This window comes from Corvus moneduloides, chromosome Z (genome assembly GCF_009650955.1).
Source record: "Corvus moneduloides isolate bCorMon1 chromosome Z, bCorMon1.pri, whole genome shotgun sequence".
Classification (NCBI taxonomy): domain Eukaryota; kingdom Metazoa; phylum Chordata; class Aves; order Passeriformes; family Corvidae; genus Corvus; species Corvus moneduloides.
Window position 1 is genome coordinate 51,422,165 of NC_045511.1, and position 18,878 is coordinate 51,441,042.

General features: G+C 52.7%; 1 protein-coding gene across 1 annotated transcript; it reads right to left on the reverse strand.

The window, feature by feature from the left end:
- Nucleotides 1-3,579: 3,579 nt before the first annotated feature.
- Nucleotides 3,580-10,952, reverse strand: LOC116438339 (serine/threonine-protein kinase PAK 3-like). The gene is made up of 12 exons (XM_032097202.1): nt 10,675-10,952; nt 9,686-9,723; nt 9,111-9,233; nt 8,178-8,325; nt 7,416-7,479; nt 6,741-6,789; nt 6,314-6,426; nt 5,941-6,058; nt 5,081-5,180; nt 4,596-4,799; nt 4,374-4,510; nt 3,580-4,131 (listed from the first exon to the last, which is right to left on the reverse strand). The coding sequence occupies exons 1-12, from the start codon at nt 10,751-10,753 to the stop codon at nt 4,030-4,032; spliced, it is 1,275 nt and encodes a 424-aa protein (XP_031953093.1). The 5' UTR covers nt 10,754-10,952; the 3' UTR covers nt 3,580-4,029.
- Nucleotides 10,953-18,878: the final 7,926 nt, after the last annotated feature.

Below are 18,878 nucleotides of genomic sequence, written 5' to 3' on the forward strand. Positions count from 1 at the left end.
CCTTTACTTCATTGCCCACTATGCTTAGAAATGTTGCTTAAGACGCTTCACATCAAAGATCCGGTTCCTGTAGATCACTGTCAATGTTGATCAAAATCCCACAAAAAATCAATATCAAAAACAGCAATAGTGAGACTTTTCTCCTCGGCAGTGGCTTAGGTGCTCCTGGAAATGACCATGCCTGGACACAAAGATGTGTATTAAAGGTAGGGAGAGAATCATCATGCTTAGCTCTATGTGTGACCTTTGCTAGCAGATCTTACCAGCAGTGAATAAATGACATTTGTCCTGCTCTTAGTCAGAGGCACGATGGGAATCGAAGTCTAGTTGACAGAAGAAGGTCACAAGAGCCTCAGCCTTTCCAGAAGAGGAAAAACACAAAGTACAGTGAATTTGCCTCGGGTTTACGGTTTTTTACAGATCCATAGAGACAGTAATGAAGCTGAAAAGATGACAGCCAAGGACAACCAGCAGGTACACTGAAACTGGGTAAAGAAGAAGAAGACTTGCAAATTAACTTAGAAGCAGCTTAGAAAGCTTCTCTACTTTTTTCAGTTGCTTCAAGTTTTAAATGGCAAAAATATAGGAGGACTTCAACTTATTTCTATTAATTCTAGAATAAAGACAATCAAAAACATATACTCCTGCTTACATTAAATAAAGCACAAGAAGCCATTAGACTAAGAAGAATTGTGTTTAGAAGGTTGAGGCATCCTTAGGGTTGGAGTGTGGAGGGGTGGAAATTGGGCCTGTCGGCACCACTCAAGGAGCATCCAGTAAATGAGCAGCCCCATCCAGTAAATGAGCAGCCCCATCCAGTAAATGAGCAGCCTCTCGCTTCAAGTCTCCCAGCAGATGGAGTCAAAATGGAGCCACAGCTTGGCGGGGAAAGTGCCGGGGCTGTGAGTCACAGGTAGCAGGGGCTCCTCCATGGCGCTGGTTGCTCACAGGCCTGACACATTGCATGTGCATCCAACACATGGCAAGAGTGGCCTGACCCAGGTGTGAGAAGAGGCTCAGGAGGCAGCAGCGCAGGAACAGGGCTCTGCAGGAGGCCCTGGCAGCTACACACACCTGTGGGGGATGAGGCTGGCCCAGAGGGTCCCTCGGGTGGATCTGGGGCGAAAAGGGAGGAAATGAGGAGCAGGAAGCAAGGGCCAAATGTCACTAAAGGAATGCCATTACGTCCCATTGGTGACACAGTGAGAAGAGGGCAGGAACAAACCAGTGATTTCTGATGATCACCCTGACATCTTCAGGACAAGAAGGACTGCACATCTGCCTCCTGGTGCTGTTCTGACTGTGAGCTCGTTACCTGGTGAGTATTACCCAGGAATCTCTCTTGAATGCTCGTGGGCGTTCCCCATTTCAGGTAAGCAAAGCTGCTCACCTGAGCAGGTTCTTTGGGCCTCTGACACCTCAGAAGGCAGTGTCCAGCTTATCTACAGCCTGGCAAGGAAAGGAAACTTCCAACACTCCGCATATTTTAGAGTTTTATTGCCAATCCGGAAGAAATAAAGGGTTGAAACAGAGGACTTCTGGCTACATCTTCATCTTCCTCATTCTGTCCTCTAGGTGACCTGTTCAGACTGACAGCTTGTAGCATCTGTGTAGTCCAGTACTGCTGAGTCCCAGCTTTTTCTCTCATAGCTTAATCATTAGTATGACAATTAATCCATTTTTAGTTCAAGGACAATATTCAGGTACGCTAAGTTAACAATACTCTACCATTAGCTAAACAAACATGTATTAATGAAACATTCTATGGTCTATAGTCCGTAAAATTCAGAGCCTAATTTTCTATACCTCATTCAAATTTGAACTTTTCAGACAAAATCAAATACAGGTTTAAAATAAAACGGAAGAGCTGCTCTGGACAACGAGGCCTCGCGCGCACCGGGACAACGTTGCGCTGACAGCACTGTGACGCGGCCCGGCTCCCTTGACGTCACAATAGCAGCCGCTCTGGCTCTGTTGGCGTAGTTACGCCCAGCAACCGAACCTTCTGTGCAGCTGAGGCAAAAGAAAAACCTGGGAAGATCTCCTCAGTCATAAAGCAGGAGAAAAAATCCTTACCGTCCATAAGTCAGTGCTCAAGGCATCCTGGCGTAACTCCGAAAATGCACCGATCCAGCAGGCCCCCAAGAAATGCAAGCAAACGTGACTTTTCCTCCCCAAGGCTTTGACTAAAAGCAAGCGTGCTTGTTCCTGCTGGCATCTTTGTTGCTTCTGAAAGCCCTAACCGCTTTGATGACATCTAGGGGACAAAAGAAGCCAAGGAAATCAATTTCCAGGAGTATTGCAGTGTGCAGCTGCTTCTTGAGCACGCAGGTGCATGCTGACCTTTGCTCTGCCTCAGTTTGGAGCCTGACCTCCCTTTCTGGCAGGGAGATGTTGGCTCGTCTCCCGACGCAAAGCTCCTCTCTTCCTGCTTGCTGTTTCTTTGGCACCCGAACGTCAGAGAACACGCAGAAGAGCTGTGCGGTGATTCTCGGGCTGCCACAGTTTTGTTGCGTTGGAGCTCTGGCAGCAGCCTGCGGCTACCGCTCTGCAGTGGCCTGCAGGTGCCGAGCCCAAAGAAGGCCCGTTCCAAACAGTCAAAAGCTGCAGCCTCACAGAGGTTTGCCCAGGCTCCATGCTTCCTGTAAGATTCCTTGCAGACATTTGGATAGCCACATCCCAATGAAAATGAGATGCAGTCATTCCCTTCTCTGTCAAAAGCTCCAGTTAAAGCCGGGAGCCAGCTTGAAAGAGGAACGAAAGTACTGAGTGGGAGAGGGAAACGAGTGCATGCAACTCCTCTGGAAATCACCTCTGCTTGCCCGTGGAATAATGACTCTGGGCTTAGCTTGCTTTCCTGGTGACTCAGCACAGACACGTCCTCTGCTGGTGGACAACGCAGTGTCTTTGAGGAGCTTCCCACTGGGCTCTTCACACCTCGGATGCTGCGGGTGGCATTGGAAAATCGATGCAATGGCTGAAAGGCCCAGCTGCACCTTGAAATTCTGTTGCTGAAAAACTGCAGTCGTTTACCAGGATAATTCCCCCAGCTGGAAAGCGTCTCGTTTTCCCCATCTCCTAGAAGGCTCACATCAACCAGCCAATTGTAGAGCTTACAGAAGGAAGAAGGACACCTTAGCAGGGAAAGCCGAGCGTAGGCCCTCCGACTCCCCTGAGTAGAGCGCTTTGGTGCCCCAAAAGGACACCAACGAGAGGGAAGCGTTTGGGAGACGTGCCGTTTCAGCCCTCCTTGACTCTTCGATGCCACGTGACCGCCAGGAGAGGGGAACGAGCGGGGCCTGGTCCCTCCTCCTGGCCCGCCGTGAGGGGCGGCTGGTGCTGGGGGACGCCGGGGCACAGGGGCGGGGGGAGGGGGCAGCATCTCCGCAGGGCGGGCGGGGCGGCAGCCGCCACGGGGCGCGTGGGGCGGGGCAGGGCCCCTCTGTGAGGGGGAAGAGCTTTGGGCCGCCGGGAAGCGGAGCAAAGCCATGAACGGGACAGCCCGTCTGGAGCGCACGGCTTCGAAGGCGCTGTCCAGCTTAGGCACAGCGTGGCAAGGAAGGGAATCTTCCAGGCCTCTGGAGGTTTGACAGTTTTTATTGGCAGTCCTGCTGAAACCAAGGGCTGAAACCAAGGGTCTTCTGGCTACTTCTTCATCTTCGTCATTCTGTCCTCCTGGTGACTTGTTCAGGCTGACAGCTCACGCCTGGTCCAGTTCTGCTGAGGCCCAGCTTTTTCTCTCATAGCTGAATCATTAGTATGACGATTCGTCCGTTTCTAGTTCCAGGATAATTCTCAGCTTCCTTACGTCAACAATACTCTACTCTTAGCTAGTCAATGCTCTATTAATGAAGCTTTCCGGGGTCTCGAGTCCTAACTAAAACCAGCTAAGCTAAGAAAATCTCAAAACCACACATTTCCTAACTACGGCATAGCTCATTATAAAACTCAGGGGGTGGCCGAATCTTCTCCTAAAACACGGTGCATCCCCTCTTCACTCCTCTGAGCTGGCGGGGCACCAAGGCCTCCTCAGGCGCAAGCGTCTCCTCTCCAGTCTTCCTGCACTTGCTTGGCTGAGATGATCAGAGCAGCCAGGCTGGAGGCAGGATCGCCTGAGGTCACAAACGGATGCTGCCCAAAGGAAAAACAAAACCAAAAGGAACCGTAACTTCCCAAGATCACGTCCAACAGGCTCAAGCAGGATTCCTCTGCTACCAGGAAGACACACAAAGAGGACCGAGGGCACCACCGGCCCCTCCGCCTTCCGGTCCCGGACCTGTCTCGCCCAGGCCCACGTGGCCCACAATGCTCTTCAGCCCTTCATGCAGGTGTCCACAGCTCGCAGGGCTTTGTGCCGCTTTGCTTTTTCTTACCTTCAGGAGTTCCTGGGCAGACCAGCGCCTGTCGTCGTCTGTCTGCAGGCAGCAGCGGAGAAAGTCGCGCAGGAGAGCCGAGTGGTGCCTGGGGTTTTGCAGTTTTGGGGCCCCGTTCCTTTCTATCAGTTCAAAACCTACAAGAAACGGAAGAGGACACTCTTCCTGCTCCTTTCCTAGCCACAACAGCTCTCTCCGCACAGACCCGCACTTTTAAGCTGCACCTTACCCTGAGACGGGGTTCCCTCTGGTAAGGAGCTTCCCCTTCCACCATTTCCAGCCCCACGATCCCCAGTGACCAGATGTCCACTTTGGGGCCATAGGCTTCTCCTCTCACGACTTCCGGCGCCATCCAGCTGGGAGTGCCGACGCTGGAGCTGCGCTTGCTGAGCTCAGGGGTGAGCTGAGCACAGAGGCCAAAGTCAGCTGCAGAGAAAAACAAACCCTGTCAAAGCCAGCTACAACTGGCAAACCCAGCCAAAGAATTGCCCGCTCGAAGCCTGACAAGGCCACGGTGAATCTAGCCGGAAAAGCAGCGGTGCTCTGCTTCCGCGGGGCTGTAGCCAGGGAAATAAGGCATTGGCCACTTCAAAAACGCCCTCACGTTCCGCGAGCTGGCCAAGCAGCGCTTCTGGGGAACCGGCAGTTACCCCAAAGCAGCCCCAGAGCGCATCCCAGGAACGCTGCGCCGGACCAAGGATACCCACCCAATTTCACAGATCCGTCCGTGCCCACAAGAATGTTGCAGCTTTTGACGTCTCTGTGGATGACTTGGCGGGAATGAAGGAATTGCAGTCCTTGCAGGCACTGAGAGAGGAGAGAGGAGAGAGGAGAAAGGGAAGGGTGAATGTTCAGGACCTGATTTCATCCCGCAAGAAAGGAACGGGCTCGACAAGAGCGACAGCTTTCTCAGGGAATTGTGAGCCAGGCCGCAGCATCCTGGTGCTGTCAAGAGGAAGAGCTTGCTGCTTCAACACTCTTACGGGTGTTCCATCTTTCCAAGCAAAGGCACAGCTGAGCTTCCAAAAGCCCCTCCTCCCCTCGGTACGTAGCGCGTGCCCTTTGGCTGGGGGGCGGCACGGCAAAGATTTTCTTCGTAGCCTTGTGGCAGCAGAGGAGAAAGCAGCACGTTAGACCTGTTCCAGAATCCAACACCATCTGGGCTGCAATGCTATCCTTTGAAGCTGAGGACATCTCCTTTGCCTTCAGCTTGAAATTCTGCCACCGGCGTGCTGGCTTCGAGCAGCAAGGAATGCAGGACACACAGACAGGCTCCAGGCAACCGTCGAGAGGCAAAGCTGGCAAGAGGAAACAAGTGCGACAGAGCGTGAGAGCCAGCGAGCGAGCACGAGCGCCAGAGCACAACAGCAGTACGTAAGAGTGCGAGAACAGAGCCTAGGAAGTGCGGGGACACTGGCAGGCAGTTGGCTTCCGATGCTCTTTCTTCTCCGTGTCGTGGCAGCAACAAGCAAAGCAAGGCCGTGAGCAAGACAACTGCTGTTCTTAACCACCAGTTGACAAGGGCCATCCTGCGCAGGCCAGGGGAAGCACAAGCGGCATCCCTCACCTCCCGACAGACGGCGCCTATCTGTCCTTCCTCGAGGTACACTGCCCCGAGTACATCAGACAACGTGCCGCCGTCCATGAACTCCATCGCCAGCCAGAGCTCCCCATCGACCAGGTAGCTGAAAGAAGAAAAGCCCGGCATGGAGAGAGAAGAACTGGGCACAGCCCAGTCACCCGAGCGGCTGACCAGCTTTTTGGAACTGCTCTCCAAGCTGCATTTGCCAGAAGAGGTTATTGCAGACCAAGTGCAACCTCCTCCCACGCACTGGAGCAGAGAAATCCTAAACAGCTCCATTTTCGGCCTGTGACCAAAGGGGTTTGTCACTTTGGGCTTGCAGTATCCTAAAGGAACACTGACATGAGAATAGCCCCACCTGTCTAAGTAGGTAACAATATTGGGGTTCCTACTGTCCCTCATGACCACGATTTCATTGACAGCCAGCTCCGCGGACATCTCCTCTTGAAGCGCCATTTTCTTGATGGCCACCTAAAAGGACGTTGAGAGACCGTTGACTTGAGAAGCCGCTCGTCGCACGAGATCCCCAGGAACACACAGCGAGTGCTTGTGCAATGACGCAGCCCAGCTGTGCCAAAGGGCCTTGTTACTAGGCAGCAGAGCTTAGGAGACGGACCAAAGGCCGTCCCAAATGCCGTCTGCAGGCTGCTGAGCCTAGTCTGTGCTTCAGAGGAACAGCCTCTGCCGCAGAGATGGAGCGGCCACCCAAAGCTCCAGCCGAGGCTCGCAGCCGCGGCGAAAGCGCTCCAGAGGTGCAAAATCTGCTGGGGGTGTTGACCCTTTACCTGTTGTCCTGTGCTGGCGTCGAGGGCTTTATAAACAGCTCCAAAACCCCTAGAAAGAAAACGGCAGCAGAAAAAGCCCTTTAGTCCCCGGCAGTGAAAGCCAGCCTAGGCAGGAGATCTCCCCAGGCTGCCTGGAGCATTTGGAAAACGCCTGGCTGCAGCACCTCCACCGCCAATAGCACAACAGCCCACCAGCCCTCTGCTGTGCAGGGCGTCCAGGAGAAAACTGAGGCCCAACGTCAACACAAAGGGCTGCTACAAATCTCCAAGGCACACGCCCCATTAGTTCCGTTCCCAACCCAAGGGGGACTCCGTCCGCGTGCGCGCGCGCGCATGTGGAAAAACTGGAGAAGAAGAACTTGGAAAACTCTGCCTTTGAGAAGTGTTATCTGCCAGCTCTCAGGTGACAAGGTGCTCTGTTAGGCCGGCATAACGTGGCAGGGGCAGGAGATCTTCCAGGTCCTGCTCCTCGTCGCAAGCAAGGCAGACATCGCCAGCACCAGGTTGTCTTTGATGATGCCTTCTGACTGCTCTGACTGAGCAGTCCTGAGAGGTGACAGGAAGGTAAAGCCGGAGTCTGACCGTGTTTGCAGCTTGCCTGACTTCACGCTTGACACTAACACCGGCCAAAGACCGGGCCCACGGTTTTGCACAAGGAGCAGGCGTCAGACTCACCCTCGTCCAAGTTCTTCAAACGCCGAGTATTTCCTCCTCGGCTCGCCCAGACTCACAATGCTCCCTGAAAGACAAAAGCAGTGCAAGGTGCTCACTTTCAAAGGGAGATGCCGCTCCCTAGATGATCCAAGATGCAGCCCCACTGTCGGGTGCTCTGTGCCCTTTGGAGTCACTTGGCTTCCAGCCGCTGAGAACAGTGAGCAGGAGGGCGGTCTTCTCCACCTTTCAGCAGCTGGCCTTTCCAAGAAGGACTTCACGGCTTTCAAGCACAGCAGCTCATGTGATAACCCAGAACGATGGACCTTCAAGAACTGGGCCCTCAGAGTGGAGGAAGGGCCTCCGAAGCCTCTGCACTGGCACCCGCCGTCACCGGCAGGGCCACTTAGGAGAACAACATGCACCAGTGAGCGGAGGAGTGAGAACAGTCGTAGAAACGGCAGCCAGAGAATAGCTGGGGCCGGAGAGCTCCCTGGGGCCTAGCCAGCCGCTAGGTGCCAGCCTTCTGCTCAACAGAAACAATCTCTGCTTTTGTCTTTGGCACAGAAGGCAGCCCAGGCAAAGCCAAGCCAGTGCCGGCTGCCCTCAGAGGCAGCGGCAACACACCGAGCGCTCTCTTGCTGCCTCAAAGCACAGCAACAGGCTCTTGTAGGGAGGCCTAAACGCCTCTGTGACACTAAACCGAGGAGGAACTTGTGGCACAGCCAATACAGAGACACGCAGAAAACACACCGCTCTGGCAGACCAGAAATACAGCAGACGTACTCAGTCTCTTCAGGCTCTGCTCCTCTCTCATCTCCAGCTGCTGGGCTGGGCTGCTGGACGAAGTGCTGGCACGTGGAGGAGTGCTGGCTGCGGCAGACCGTGCTGGTGCAGCGGCACGTGGAACGGCAGAGCGCGCGTCAAGAAAGAGCTGGGACAAGAAAAGATTGCCCGTCACAAAGGCGGCCGGCACAGATACCCCGGAGAGCACACGGCAAAAGGAAGGCTGTCAGCCACCGCCAGGCCTCTTTGGCTGGGGGGGTTTTGCATGTCCCCTTCTCAAAGGCAACGGGCAAACCCCAAAGGCTGCTGTGATACAGCAGCACATGGCCGGTTTCATGCTACATTTTTTTCGATTTTCTGCAAGACGACTGCAACAAGGTTGCAAAGATACAGACAGAGATGGGAGCAGGGCCCCAGAGCCTTGTTGCTTTCCTCCTGCTGTGTTCCCCTGGGCAATGAAGTCACCCTCGAGTGGGCATGGTAGTGTCTGACCAGAAGGCCAGAGTCTACGTTGTGCCTGAAGCTAATTGGTCCCTCCCAGGGGCCAGTGTCTCCTAAGTATCCTGCAAGGCTGTCAACTGCGTCTTTGGACCGCTCTGTCCGCTGACCCCAGGGAGCCTGTGCCAACACCGTGCACCAAGGGGCTCACTTCTACGCTGGCAACAATTTAAAGGCACAATGCTGCCTCTCGTCTGATCCCGAGAGACATTCTCAGGCCCTCTCAGCGTCCCAGCAAAATGGTGCCTCAATTTAAAATTTTAAAATTTAAAAAAAGCCATTTGCCAGGGGTCCCTGGCCTGGCTGAAGCAGCACTACGTCATGGCAGGCACACAGCCCCCAGCATCTTCAGGCACGAGCGGCAAGGGCTGGCTCGTCAGAAACTTGAAGCTCGGCCCTGCACCAAAGGCAGTGCCAACCACAGGTGCCACTTACTGGCTCTGCACGTTCAGGCCGTGGATGGACAACAGCTGGAGGTTTCTTGTCCTTTTGCTCCTCTTCAGCCTCTTCCTCAGCAAGAGAGGGAGCCGGAGGAGATGCTGACCCTGCTGGTGAGCCCTGCTGACAGACAGCAGCGAGAGGGACAGGGAGCAGCCAGTCCTTTAGGAGCTGCTCTCTTGTCAGCTCCGTAAGCTGGCTTCTTTTCACCCAGACTAAGGGGAAATCATAAACTTGGCTACAAGTGGGATTCTGAGTCGTGAAATTCACCCTCTTAAGGTGGGCAAATTAGGTGGTGCTCCGTCTTGCTGTGCATTTGATCTTCCGCCCTGGCTAGAATCAGCAAGACACCTTTGGCCTGCCACACTTGCCTTTCACCTCTTGAAAGGCTCTTCAACGGAAAATTAGGAAAGAGCCAGTGCTCCCTTCGCTACTGCTGGTGCCAACACCGACTTGGGCTTTCTTGCCGCCTCCCAGGCTGGCACTCTACACTCTACCGCAGCAGGCTAAGCTCACAGCTTGCTGCACAATTCTTACACACCAGCAACGTCACAGGTTCCTTTGCCACTCACCAAAGGACGGGCTTGTCTCCATCCGCGTGTGAGGTGACCTGCAGCGAGCAAGGGAAAAGGAGCCAGATGCCGTTAGAAAAGTGCCTGTGCTGGGGAGTCCCACAGGACAAGTCAGTCCCAACAGAGAGCATTTTCCTTTCCCAACATCCCTCCGCGAGCATCACAAGATTTTCCCATGGCAAGCAAGAGAACAACAAGGACACTATACTAGGCTCTCTCTACTTTTGTCGCTGAAGAAATAGAAACACGATCACAGAAATGCCAGGTGTTCTTTAAGTCAGAGCTTCTGTTCTGCCCAACAGCTCAAGCAGCTTTTTCCTCTTCTCTTTCCTGTGAGCTCTCTTTTCTGGGATTTTGGTTTTGTTTTGGTTGGTTGGTTTTTTTAAATAAATTGCATGCACTAATTCCCATCAAGAGGCTGCAAATGATAGCCCAGGAAAGCTTCCACAAAGGGCCCCATAGCTGTGGCGGTTCTCTTCTAAAGCAGCCCAGGAACAGCTCCTGGCTTCAGGAGCAAACCCTAACCAGTTAGGAGCTTGCACTTCATGGCCAAGGGAATCGCTCTCGTGGCACACCGTAAAGGGTCACAGCAGAGAGCCAAGGCCTCTAATGGCAGGATTTGGAGCAAAAAATGCTTTCCCTCACTCCTGGGGAATTTTTAGAAGTACTTGTCAGGCTCCCTCCCAGCCTGCAATTTGCAGGTTGCCTCGGTTGAAGCAGCAAGCTGAGGAAACCACAGCCCCCAATGCCACGCGCTCTCCCGTGGAGGGAACGCAACCCCTGCAGGTTACGTTGCAAACACTCTCCACCCGCCAGCGAGTGCAGACACCCCCTTTTTAGCTGATGCTGTTGGCAGGAGCTTTAGCAAAGGAGCGGCATCTTAATGGCACCTTTGCTCCCAAATCAGCTTCATCACTACAAACGAGCATAAAGAGCAAAGTGAAGCAAAAGCCGTGTGATGGCTACCGCCAGGATAAACCTTTACTTACGAGTCAGGTGGGTCAGGAAGTAGCCTGAATATGCCACAGAAAAAACCGTGCAAACCGCGGCACAGACTTGCCCTATCATTCTAGCAGTGCTGTGCGGGTTTGCACACTGAATGCCACCCGGGAGAAAAAAACCAAGACTCCTCTCGGGGTGCAGGCCGTCTGCTGAGAACGCCTCGGTCACGAAGCTCCTCCTGCAGCGAGCAAGCCGAAGAGCTGCTCTGGACAACGAGGCCTCGCGCGCACCGGGACAACGTTGCGCTGACAGCACTGTGACGCGGCCCGGCTCCCTTGACGTCACAATAGCAGCCGCTCTGGCTCTGTTGGCGTAGTTACGCCCAGCAACCGAACCTTCTGTGCAGCTGAGGCAAAAGAAAAACCTGGGAAGATCTCCTCAGTCATAAAGCAGGAGAAAAAATCCTTACCGTCCATAAGTCAGTGCTCAAGGCATCCTGGCGTAACTCCGAAAATGCACCGATCCAGCAGGCCCCCAAGAAATGCAAGCAAACGTGACTTTTCCTCCCCAAGGCTTTGACTAAAAGCAAGCGTGCTTGTTCCTGCTGGCGTCTTTGTTGCTTCTGAAAGCCCTAACCGCTTTGATGACATCTAGGGGACAAAAGAAGCCAAGGAAATCAATTTCCAGGAGTATTGCAGTGTGCAGCTGCTTCTTGAGCACGCAGGTGCATGCTGACCTTTGCTCTGCCTCAGTTTGGAGCCTGACCTCCCTTTCTGGCAGGGAGATGTTGGCTCGTCTCCCGACGCAAAGCTCCTCTCTTCCTGCTTGCTGTTTCTTTGGCACCCGAACGTCAGAGAACACGCAGAAGAGCTGTGCGGTGATTCTCGGGCTGCCACAGTTTTGTTGCGTTGGAGCTCTGGCAGCAGCCTGCGGCTACCGCTCTGCAGTGGCCTGCAGGTGCCGAGCCCAAAGAAGGCCCGTTCCAAACAGTCAAAAGCTGCAGCCTCACAGAGGTTTGCCCAGGCTCCATGCTTCCTGTAAGATTCCTTGCAGACATTTGGATAGCCACATCCCAATGAAAATGAGATGCAGTCATTCCCTTCTCTGTCAAAAGCTCCAGTTAAAGCCGGGAGCCAGCTTGAAAGAGGAACGAAAGTACTGAGTGGGAGAGGGAAACGAGTGCATGCAACTCCTCTGGAAATCACCTCTGCTTGCCCGTGGAATAATGACTCTGGGCTTAGCTTGCTTTCCTGGTGACTCAGCACAGACACGTCCTCTGCTGGTGGACAACGCAGTGTCTTTGAGGAGCTTCCCACTGGGCTCTTCACACCTCGGATGCTGCGGGTGGCATTGGAAAATCGATGCAATGGCTGAAAGGCCCAGCTGCACCTTGAAATTCTGTTGCTGAAAAACTGCAGTCGTTTACCAGGATAATTCCCCCAGCTGGAAAGCGTCTCGTTTTCCCCATCTCCTAGAAGGCTCACATCAACCAGCCAATTGTAGAGCTTACAGAAGGAAGAAGGACACCTTAGCAGGGAAAGCCGAGCGTAGGCCCTCCGACTCCCCTGAGTAGAGCGCTTTGGTGCCCCAAAAGGACACCAACGAGAGGGAAGCGTTTGGGAGACGTGCCGTTTCAGCCCTCCTTGACTCTTCGATGCCACGTGACCGCCAGGAGAGGGGAACGAGCGGGGCCTGGTCCCTCCTCCTGGCCCGCCGTGAGGGGCGGCTGGTGCTGGGGGACGCCGGGGCACAGGGGCGGGGGGAGGGGGCAGCATCTCCGCAGGGCGGGCGGGGCGGCAGCCGCCACGGGGCGCGTGGGGCGGGGCAGGGCCCCTCTGTGAGGGGGAAGAGCTTTGGGCCGCCGGGAAGCGGAGCAAAGCCATGAACGGGACAGCCCGTCTGGAGCGCACGGCTTCGAAGGCGCTGTCCAGCTTAGGCACAGCGTGGCAAGGAAGGGAATCTTCCAGGCCTCTGGAGGTTTGACAGTTTTTATTGGCAGCCCTGCTCTGCGCTTACAGGGCACAAAGGCCTCCTCAAGTGCAAGGATCTCCTCTCCAATTTTCCTGCAGTTTCTTTACTGACATAATCAGGTCATCCCAGCTGGAGACAGGCTCACCTGTAGTCATAAATGGATGCTGCCTAAAGGAAAAGCAACAAAGGAAGAAGTCTTTACTTTCCATGCTCACATCGTCACAGGCTCAAGAAGAATTCCTCTGGCTACCAGAAAGATGCACAAAGGGCACTGAGCACACTCTCTGCTCTTCCCTCTTCCTATGCCAGACCTGTCTTTCTCAATCCAACGTGGCAAACTATCCTCTTCATCCCTTTATGCTGGCATCCTCCGGTCACAGGGCTTTTTGCCCTGCCAGCACTTTGGGATTGCAGCTTGCTGTCCCAGGGCTTTTTTCCTTTCATGTAATTCCACAGACTCCCTTAGGTTCTTCTTTTCTCAAGACATGGGTATCTTAATAGCCAGAAAATATGAGGAGCATAAGACGGTGCTCAGCAAACACCACTGCCTCTAAGAAATATTGCTCCCAGTAGGATTCAGGCTCATATCTTGTTCTCCACAGTGCTGAGGCCTAGGTTTTTTGCAGCAGGTCAAGGGCCAGCAGAGAAGTGTTGGAGTGCTGATGAACTCAGCTCTCACTTGCAGCAGGAGCAGTGTCCATCTTTCCACACCGCTACTGTGCTCGCTGGCAGCTTCCTTCATTGCAGGAACAGCTGAGGAAGTTGCATGTTCTGCAGCTCCTTCTCTGCCACCAAGTCCAGCAACAAATCTGCAGCAGTTCTTATCCATTTGACTGGGCCAGGCAGCAAACAGTGCTGGGGCAGGTCCTGTCCAGCTGGCCCTGATTCAGTGGCAGAAACCTCCCCAAGTGGGGCTTGGTGGCAGAAACCTCGAAGAGAGGGCCTGGAGGGATAAACTGGGGCCCACTCTGAGGCTCACAGTTCATGGCCATTTTCATGCTACATTTTGAGGGATTTCCTGACAGATGACTACAACAAGATATTGACTGGGTTGAAACGATGCAGAAGGAGATCTGGCTTTGGAAGAAGAGGATGCCAGTGCATAGGTCAGTTGGTTGCTGGGTTCCTGCAGTTCTCATCTTTGGTCTGAATGGAGTTGCTTGGGCTGGTGAACAGCAGAGAGGTTTTTTCTGCTTGTGCACAGGGGTATGCTCTGAGTCTTGGTCCCTTCTCTTCCCAAAACAGTCAGCCTGAAAGAGAGAACATGCCACTCCTTATTGCATGGTATAAGCTGAAAGGTTTCCACCATCAGGAAGAAAATTGCTTTGTCTGATCAGGTTTGGCTAAAGAGCTAGGCTGCTTGTGCAGTCCTAAGCCAGGATGGTGGTAACACCTCAGTATGTGCTCACCAGGCTTTTATCCACAGAGGAAAGGTGAATTCCTGGCTATATACCTATTGATTGGGGTTTTTTTTGAGAGAGGAATGTGACTATAAACTAACAAAGTCTTGCAATTAAGACATTAGGGAAGGGGAAAATGTTTCTTTTGACTAATTAGACTCTAAATGAAACCTTTTGTCAAAAAAGGAGAGATATTTTCTTTCCATGGCTTGTAAGTCCAGAGAGTACAGCAGCAACTGACACCAAGGGGATCTCTGGGCAGTTTCAGAAGACTTTCCAGCACCCAAACTAGTTTCGGCTAATAAAATGAAGGCCAATAGCAGAAGTGGTAATATATGCTTGGAGGACATACTCAGATCCTTCTGCAGATTCCAAATGTTTCAAGTTCACTGGACCCAAGGTGAAGCTGGTGGATCTATCTCATTCCATTGCAGCTCATTCTGACTCCTCTGGTGTCTTTCATCTTTGAAACCCCTGAAACTTTCATTTATCAGTGTTAACAAGCCTAACGCTGGTCCCTGACTCATTTCCACGAGCTCTGAAATGTCCTCAGTCAGAGGAGATGCAGCGTTATTTCTGTGATGTCTTTCTGGACCGGCTTAGCAGAAAAGTGCTGGCTGGGCGCGTGTGCTGGTTCCTCTAAGGAGGAGGCACTTCAGGGACCCGATGGCCTGGGCTCGTGTTGCTCCATAGGCAAAGGAAAAGAGAGGGGCTTCTGGTCTGGCGTCTAACAGGTTTATTGTCAGAAGTTTAGCAACCAGAACATGGCAATGATCTTAATGGCTGGGAGGGTTTTCCCTCAGTTTTGTAGGGGGTTTGAAAACCGTGGGGAAAGAGGAAAACAACCAATGAGTTACAAGCCAGGAGGAGGATACAAGTCAACAAGAACCAATGGGAGAAACTGGGAGGTGGGAGTTATAACAAAGAACCCATGAAGAACTGAGTAAGAGAGAATTTTCCCTAGCAGGGGGAGGCTGTTTGGATCTGGGTGCAGCCCAGGGGGACGTGGCTTAGGTCTCTGTGCCGTCCATCGACCCTCCCTCATTGTCACTGTCCTGGGTGGAGAATTCTACCAACAGGAGAGCTCTGAATTGATTGACATTCCCCTGCCCCAGCCCAGCAGTGGGCTGGGTCATAGCAACACAAGCTGACTTAACAAAAGCACAGACTCCTTATAAAGAAAGATCGTTGTCTTCAGAAAAACTGTAACTGGAAGATCAAAAGAAAAGAAAATGAAACAAAACATCAAGAGAGTGAAACATATCTGCATGGATAGTTCAGAACTCTGTGTTTCAGAAAATGTTGCCAAAGCCATTGCATTTGTGTAAACAAAGATCTCAAAGAGGGAAGCCATTCAACAGAATGAAGAGTTTCACAGGCTTTCATTTACCTGGATTTTTCACTGTAGGACCTCCCATGAAGCATGGAATTCTTCATGTTTGGACACTACTTTTTCACAGTGTCTCCTTTCCCCCTCCAAGGACTGCCAACAAACTTACAGCTCCTTGTTCTGATGTTCCTCCTCCCATGGTTTCCTCTTCTCCTCCATGATCTTTTAGAAATGCTCAGCCTCAAGCACCTTCTGCATTGACAGTTCAGGTGCCTCACTCAGGCCTGGCCGAGCTTCATGGCCAGTTCCTTGCTGGCACTCTTCATAGAGTTAGCTGTAGCTTCATAGCTAGCTGGGATGTCATCTCTTCTACCTCAACTTAAACAGAACAAAGGAGTCTGAATTGTATATGTAATATTTGTTGCTGAATGATACTGCCACTATATGTCATAACTGCCATGGACAATGAGTATGGACTGCTCCAGATACACCAGTCATGAGTTCCTGATACAGCTTGGAACCAGCCAGCAGTACACCAACCCTTGTGCCCTGGAAGACATCTAGGATAAACTTAACACACAGACACTGACCAAATTAATTCAACAGACATCTTGGAAAGACATCTATTGTCTATGGAAATGATACCTGTGCTTGTGTATGTATGTGTATGTATATATATAGTTCAAAGGTGTAAGATCTGGACATGATGTAGATGGTCTAGAATAAGAAGTGGAAAGTATCCTGGTTGCCAAGGTGGGCGGAGCTTAGAGCTGTATGGGTAGGGCTAAGCTGCTATTCTACACCACTGTCATCATTGCTGGGGTCATTGCTGGGCTTTGGAGGGAAGAAAAGGTGAGAAGCAGCATTGTTTTGTTTCCCTCTCTTCCTCAGAGAGATTTCTGGGACCAACCTTACCAACCCTGTCCTCCACAGCTGCTGTCTATCTCTTACTGTTCTTCTGAGATACAGTTCTGAGGCAAACACAGTTGAGACTGTGGCTCTGAGACATGGGTACTAGACGTGGCTCTGAAAGCAGCAAGCTGGAAGCAGCTGCAGGAAACAAAGTGGTGGCAGTGAGCCCAAGCCCAGCCAAGCCTGTGCTGAGTAGTGTGGAGTGATGCTGGAAGCAGCTGCACAGCATGGAGTCCAGCAGAACAAGTGAAGCGGAGAAGTCCAGCACAGTCTGAAATGGCAGTGCTATGTGGAATTTGAACCAGAAGACTGGAGCAGTCTGAAGCAATGGTCTGGATGACCCAGCTGTTTTGGGGGTTTGTCCATCATAATATTTTTGTTGGCTTGGGCTCGGGGATGGGAAACACTAGCTGTGGGAGAACCCACCATTGTGTCATTTTCAAGGGACCATAAAACATGATCCGTAGGATGTAGGATATGGGATTATCTTTGTTAAAATTGTTAAAACTTATCCTCACCAGAAGGCCCTCTGGGAAAGGCACAGCTGAGGGCTGGGCAGTTGGAAGATGGCTGAGGGGTGAGAGGCAGTAAGGAGTGAGGAGAGAGTTGGCTGGGTGACAGCTGGAAGTGAGATTATGATTGGCTGGAGAAACGCAAGGACATCATATGACGGGGAAATTGGGTGATAGGATGCGTAGACAGCAGCACAGCAACTGAGCCAGCCAATGACTGCCTTTCTTCAGTTAAGTTCTGCTAAGTTTCAGTTCGGTTTCAGTTGTGTCCAGTGGAAATTAAGGGTATAAAGAGGGGATGATTTCTCACAATATAAGGATCTTCTTTGGACATACATAGGAGATTGTTGGCTTTGTTCCCCATTGTTACATGTAGGCTCTGGTCTGCCCAGGAACTCCTGAAGGTAAGAAAAAGCAAAGCGGCACAAAGCCCTGCGAGCTGTGGACACCTGCATGAAGGGCTGAAGAGCATTGTGGGCCACGTGGGCCTGGGCGAGACAGGTCCGGGACCGGAAGGCGGAGGGGCCGGTGGTGCCCTCGGTCCTCTTTGTGTGTCTTCCTGGTAGCAGAGGAATCCTGCTTGAGCCTGTTGGACGTGATCTTGGGAAGTTACGGTTCCTTTTGGTTTTGTTTTTCCTTTGGGCAGCATCCGTTTGTGACCTCAGGCGATCCTGCCTCCAGCCTGGCTGCTCTGATCATCTCAGCCAAGCAAGTGCAGGAAGACTGGAGAGGAGACGCTTGCGCCTGAGGAGGCCTTGGTGCCCCGCCAGCTCAGAGGAGTGAAGAGGGGATGCACCGTGTTTTAGGAGAAGATTCGGCCATCCCCTGAGTTTTATAATGAGCTATGCCGTAGTTAGGAAATGTGTGGTTTTGAGATTTTCTTAGCTTAGCTGGTTTTAGTTAGGACTCGAGACCCCGGAAAGCTTCATTAATAGAGCATTGACTAGCTAAGAGTAGAGTATTGTTGACGTAAGGAAGCTGAGAATTATCCTGGAACTAGAAACGGACGAATCGTCATACTAATGATTCAGCTATGAGAGAAAAAGCTGGGCCTCAGCAGAACTGGACCAGGCGTGAGCTGTCAGCCTGAACAAGTCACCAGGAGGACAGAATGACGAAGATGAAGAAGTAGCCAGAAGACCCTTGGTTTCAGCCCTTGGTTTCAGCAGGACTGCCAATAAAAACTGTCAAACCTCCAGAGGCCTGGAAGATTCCCTTCCTTGCCACGCTGTGCCTAAGCTGGACAGCGCCTTCGAAGCCGTGCGCTCCAGACGGGCTGTCCCGTTCATGGCTTTGCTCCGCTTCCCGGCGGCCCAAAGCTCTTCCCCCTCACAGAGGGGCCCTGCCCCGCCCCACGCGCCCCGTGGCGGCTGCCGCCCCGCCCGCCCTGCGGAGATGCTGCCCCCTCCCCCCGCCCCTGTGCCCCGGCGTCCCCCAGCACCAGCCGCCCCTCACGGCGGGCCAGGAGGAGGGACCAGGCCCCGCTCGTTCCCCTCTCCTGGCGGTCACGTGGCATCGAAGAGTCAAGGAGGGCTGAAACGGCACGTCTCCCAAACGCTTCCCTCTCGTTGGTGTCCTTTTGGGGCACCAAAGCGCTCTACTCAGGGGAGTCGGAGGGCCTACGCTCGGCTTTCCCTGCTAAGGTGTCCTTCTTCCTTCTGTAAGCTCTACAATTGGCTGGTTGATGTGAGCCTTCTAGGAGATGGGGAAAACGAGACGCTTTCCAGCTGGGGGAATTATCCTGGTAAACGACTGCAGTTTTTCAGCAACAGAATTTCAAGGTGCAGCTGGGCCTTTCAGCCATTGCATCGATTTTCCAATGCCACCCGCAGCATCCGAGGTGTGAAGAGCCCAGTGGGAAGCTCCTCAAAGACACTGCGTTGTCCACCAGCAGAGGACGTGTCTGTGCTGAGTCACCAGGAAAGCAAGCTAAGCCCAGAGTCATTATTCCACGGGCAAGCAGAGGTGATTTCCAGAGGAGTTGCATGCACTCGTTTCCCTCTCCCACTCAGTACTTTCGTTCCTCTTTCAAGCTGGCTCCCGGCTTTAACTGGAGCTTTTGACAGAGAAGGGAATGACTGCATCTCATTTTCATTGGGATGTGGCTATCCAAATGTCTGCAAGGA